This window comes from Mycetomoellerius zeteki, unplaced genomic scaffold (genome assembly GCF_001594055.1).
Source record: "Mycetomoellerius zeteki isolate Tzet28-1 unplaced genomic scaffold, Tzet1.0 scaffold415, whole genome shotgun sequence".
Lineage (NCBI taxonomy): Eukaryota > Metazoa > Arthropoda > Insecta > Hymenoptera > Formicidae > Mycetomoellerius > Mycetomoellerius zeteki.
In genome coordinates, this window is record NW_017257409.1 from 1,341,952 (window position 1) to 1,347,076 (window position 5,125).

Below are 5,125 nucleotides of genomic sequence, written 5' to 3' on the forward strand. Positions count from 1 at the left end.
CAAAGGTTAGTTTCTAAGAAATAAGAGGATGTCGCTTTAAGAGACCTATGTCAGTATCGGTGACCTTCCTCTATATACACAATATATTAACGTGTGTAAAAATACAGATGAGTCATTACATTAATTAGCTCGCTGAATTTAAATTGCGCTAAATTAATATATTAATTAACTCAGATTTGTTTACTAATAGATTCTTTTACAAAGTCATGTATTTGTACACACATTAATCCATTTGTCTTTTGGTCAAGCATGATACGCAATGCGACGCGTGAGTCATCTTTAATCATACTGAAATTTACGTTCTCCAATGCCCATCCTCTCTCAAGTAGGCCTGCCACTTCTGGTACAACGGAGCATAGCGCGCCAGATTCAGCTGGTGGAAACGATCGGAAAAGGCCGCTTCGGCGAGGTCTGGCGCGGTCGTTGGCGCGGCGAAAATGTTGCTGTGAAGATCTTCAGCTCGCGAGAGGAGAGATCGTGGTTCCGAGAAGCCGAAATTTATCAGACGGTGATGCTGAGGCATGACAATATCCTAGGTTTTATCGCTGCCGATAACAAAGGTGTGCATTTTTTTTTATATTTCATATTTAATCTAAAATTCTAGCGAAATCGAAAATTGTACTTAAGAAATAGTTTAGTACTTTCTCAACGTGTTTACTTTTCGCGATCTTCAGGGTATTTATTACGCCTGTTTATTAATTTAAAAGAGAATTTTAATACAAATCATTATGACCTTCTGTTTCAAAATAAAAAATATAATTATAAAGTAAATTAACGTGCTAATTTGTTATTATTAAAAAACATGTTTATATTTTAAAGAATTAATTTAAATTCAGCTGGTCTATCAATCATAATTTATCAAACAAATTTATTTCTGGAGATGTTTCGAGCGCACAGACGATCTCTTCAGATTATATGAAACATTCAAAGACTCTCTTTATCGACTTTCATTACATATTTGATCATCTTGCACGTTGCTTGAGAGCTACTGCGATCGAATTATGTCTTCTGAATAAATTGTGAATTGATGGAATGGCGGATCATTTTCTTTCTTTTCAGATAACGGCACGTGGACACAGCTATGGCTGATAACAGATTATCACGAGAAGGGCTCGCTCTTCGATTACCTCAACAGATCGACCGTCGACACGAACGGTATGATAAGGATGGCCTTGTCGATCGCCACTGGTTTGGCACATCTTCACATGGAAATAGTCGGCACGCAAGGCAAGCCGGCCATCGCTCATCGGGACCTGAAGTCAAAAAATATCCTCGTGAAGACTAATGGTACCTGCGCCATAGGCGACCTCGGATTGGCCGCCAGGCACGACGTAATCACGGATACCGTCGACATTCAACTCAACAACAGAGTCGGCACGAAGAGATACATGGCGCCTGAGGTAATTATATTGCCATGTGAAAGAAGGTTCCTCTGATTCGAAAGATAAAAAGCAGAAGTATCTATAGAAGTATCTTGTAATAGAGGGGCAGAGGGGCGATATCAATTCTATTCATACAGTATTTTACTCGGTCGAAGCCAATCTCACATAAGAAAGAATCTCGTAACTCCTCTAGTCTGTTCCAGATTCTTCTCGACTACGCGAAATATTTCTTCATCCTGCCCCATTTATTATTTACCCCAAGGTTTTAGGGGTGGTCAATTATGAATCAGAGATCAAATTATCAAATAGTTTTTAATCAAATTATCATATAGTTTATTTTACTATTTTTGTAAAAGTGCTAAAAATTTCACTTTCGATACTTTTAAGTCGAATTTTCTCAAAAATGTGATATAATAGAACAATTAGCGGATTCTCTTTCAATAACAAAAGATCTATAAGAATTACTTTGTCTAGTTTATGGTCTCAAAAAAAGTTTAAATTTGTCGGACTGTTATTAAACAATAAAAATACCGGAGATAATACGCGATGGTTTGTACTCTTGTCAGTCAGGAAGGCGGCTCTTCGGTAATTTATGCTAACGTTTTCTGCTTTTAGGTTCTTGAAGAGACGATAAACATGAACCATTTCGACTCGTTCAAGAGGGCCGACGTATACGCACTTGGTCTGATCCTCTGGGAGATTGCTAGACGTTGTAATGTCGGCGGAATTCACGACGAGTATCAGTTGCCCTTTTACGACTTGGTGCCTTCCGATCCAACTATCGAGGAAATGCGGAAAGTCGTGTGCACTGATCGACAGCGACCATCGATACCGAATCGATGGCAGTCGATCGAAGTGAGTATTAAAGCAAAAAAGTATAGTTTAAATTATCAACTTTACTTAGAATAATTGTTTGAAAAAATAAATTAGAGGTAAAATATATATACGTGTAGTCTTTAATTAATAAATTATTTTGTTCTAATGTTTGTGTTTGTATATATGTATATATATATATATATTAACATTCACATGACTTGAAAATGTAGTGTAATGAGATATAATAATTAAATAATTACAAAATGCAATTAAATCATAGCATTGATTGGAAATGAATTTAAAAAAATAGTATTTATCGTTTGAAAACTTAAATTATTTCAGCTAAAGTTACAGTTTATTAAAACTATAATAAGAGAGGTTATATAGAAAGAACGATTTTTTGAAATACCTGAAAATTTAGATAGATACAGATCTAAAAATAATTTTGTTAAATCAGTTAAACCATCAAAGTAATTATGTAGGAAACTCAAGCATGATGAGCAATGCTGCAAAAAGTTTTGACGTTTTAGCGATCAGTATGAGTGTCTTACACAATTATTCCGATGGCGATAATAAAATTATTTTTAGATTTGTATTTAGCTAAATTTTTAGATATTTTAACAAAATTGTTCTTTCCGTATAGATAAAATTAATTTGTAAAAAATATTAGATAAATTAAATTGATAATTAATTAACAATTTATTATTTACATAGGCTCTGCAAGTAATGTCGAAAGTAATGAAGGAATGTTGGTATCACAATGCCGCCGCCAGGCTAACCGCACTCAGGATCAAGAAATCGCTCGCTAATTATGGCGCTATAGACGACCTGAAATAGATTAAGCTGTTGCCGAGCTCTTCAACAGAAAAGCGACAAAAGTTGATTGAATCATATATGCAAATGTTGCTATTTTGAAATTTGACGCGATAGAGCTTCCGGCAGGATGAAGAAATATTTCGCGTAGTCGAGAAGAATCTGGAACAGACTAGAGGAGTTACGAGATTCTTTCTTATGTGAGATTGGCTTCGACCGAGTAAAATACTGTATGAATAGAATTGATATTGCTTTGCAGAATTGTAAGAGATAGAAAATAGAATGGATTTTTATGCGTGTTGATTGTTTCGAATGATGGGTAGCGTGCGAGCTATAGGAAAAAACATTATTTCAGTCCCGATATATCGCAGCCTGATGATCGGTCACTCTGTTGAATGGGTCAACAGGCAATCACAATACGCGTTCGGTTAATCGAACGATCGCTCAATTACACGCCACCTACATTGACATACGCGGACACTAACACATAAAAAAAGAATACAAACCGCTGCATATTTATTACCATAATACTAAGATAATGAAGTATACAAATTTATTATATAGCAACATTTATTGATTAATACTAATGAGTAACAGTACTCGCATATACACACATATATAATTATATATTACATATATATATATTCCTGTTATCTTGGAATAATCGAGTCGATTAACCGAACCATCTATTGTTTAGATGATCTTATAAACAAGTTACCTCACTGAAACGATCACTATGCTCGTGCAAAGTATATCGATTAGTCGGAAGTAATCAGGATGTCGCGCAAGATTTAAACGTATCAATTCAGCTCCGACTGGATGTGTTGGCAAATTATAAGCGAAAAAAGCCACAACAGGATAACATTTTTTAAAATTTTATTTCCAAAGTGTTACCGTAAAAATTTCCTATTTTAGTGCAAAAATCACAATTACATTATAAAATTACATATGTGGTATAGGGAGCCTATATGTCATCATGTTATACAAAGAAAATACGTGTCTTTTGATTTTTATTCTTCTGAAAAAAGTGCCGAATTGATAAAAATGATTATACAGGGTAGATAGGAAAACCGGACAACCGAGTGGCTAACGTTGACGTGTCCAATAGAAATAATTTGAATAAGGCGGATTTTCTCGTCGAGAAATCCTCTAGTGAATGTTTATGCATTCACTGACAAAATTTACAGTCGAAATGTATTGTTAACAAGAATGCTCACCTTTCCGTCAGTGTGTGAGATGTCGTGAAACTTTGGCACATCGTCCGGTTTTATTTGTCGACCCTATACGTATACTCTTAGTATAGTAGATACATACGAATGTTTTGCTCAAGACGAATATTTTTGCGAGATCATACGGAAAGTGAGCGTAAGGGTACGCGAGGTTTTTGAAATGTGTTTTCTTTGTAATACAGGAAAGCTGACATTGAAATTGAGACCGATATTAAGCTCAAAAGCGCGCGTATATCGTGGAGAAAAACGCAAGAGGTTATGAGAAATGTGTGAGTTGAATTAGAATTGGTACAAGAAGAAGAGAAAAAGTGAAAAACAGATTTGATAAAAAAAAAAGGAAATCATTGGAGAATTCATATTTTCGGGTATTTTTTCGCGGAATAAAGTAAAGTACGAAATGCAGCAAAGATGGGATCGATTGTGTATATCAGAAGGACGGATGTAGTTAGGCAAGAAGAAATCAACTAATACTAACAAATACAGTTGTAAACTTTTGAGACAACTTCTTGAACGTTTGTTACTTCACTTTTAATAACGCGATCTTTTTAACAATGGGGAATGCCGCAGACCACAAATTTTCTGCATATGATTGAACCAAAAAAATATTTAAAAAGTTTAATATTAAAATGTAGTTTTTAAACAGTAAGTGTAAGATATATAAGATTATGTATATAAGAGAATAATAACATATTTAAGAGAAATTAAATAAAGAAATAATATTTTCAAGTTGATTTCTTCTGACTCAACTATGTCCAAGTGCTTTTTGGATAATTTCTATCGTGTTGCGTTAAACAGATGTTGAAGAAATTCATCCATTTTTCGAATGCTGTTTTATAAACTTTTTTCAATTAAAAATTCCGAATGTAGAGTCTTCAGATGAATTTA

At 34.4% G+C, this 5,125-nt stretch overlaps 1 protein-coding gene across 2 annotated transcripts in view; it reads left to right on the top strand.

The window, feature by feature from the left end:
• Window positions 1-4,896, top strand: part of babo (TGF-beta receptor type-1 babo) — a 36,162-nt gene extending 31,266 nt beyond the window's left edge. The window contains exons 5-8 of one of the 2 annotated variants that reach the window (XM_018453965.1): window positions 327-560; window positions 1,060-1,400; window positions 1,998-2,237; window positions 2,913-4,896. In XM_018453965.1, coding sequence (XP_018309467.1) covers window positions 327-560; window positions 1,060-1,400; window positions 1,998-2,237; window positions 2,913-3,035 — 938 coding nt within the window. In that variant the 3' untranslated portion in view covers window positions 3,036-4,896. The remainder of the gene's footprint in view (window positions 1-326; window positions 561-1,059; window positions 1,401-1,997; window positions 2,238-2,912) is intronic. The other variant, XM_018453966.1, reaches the window with a different exon arrangement.
• The last annotated feature ends 229 nt before the right edge of the window (window positions 4,897-5,125 follow it).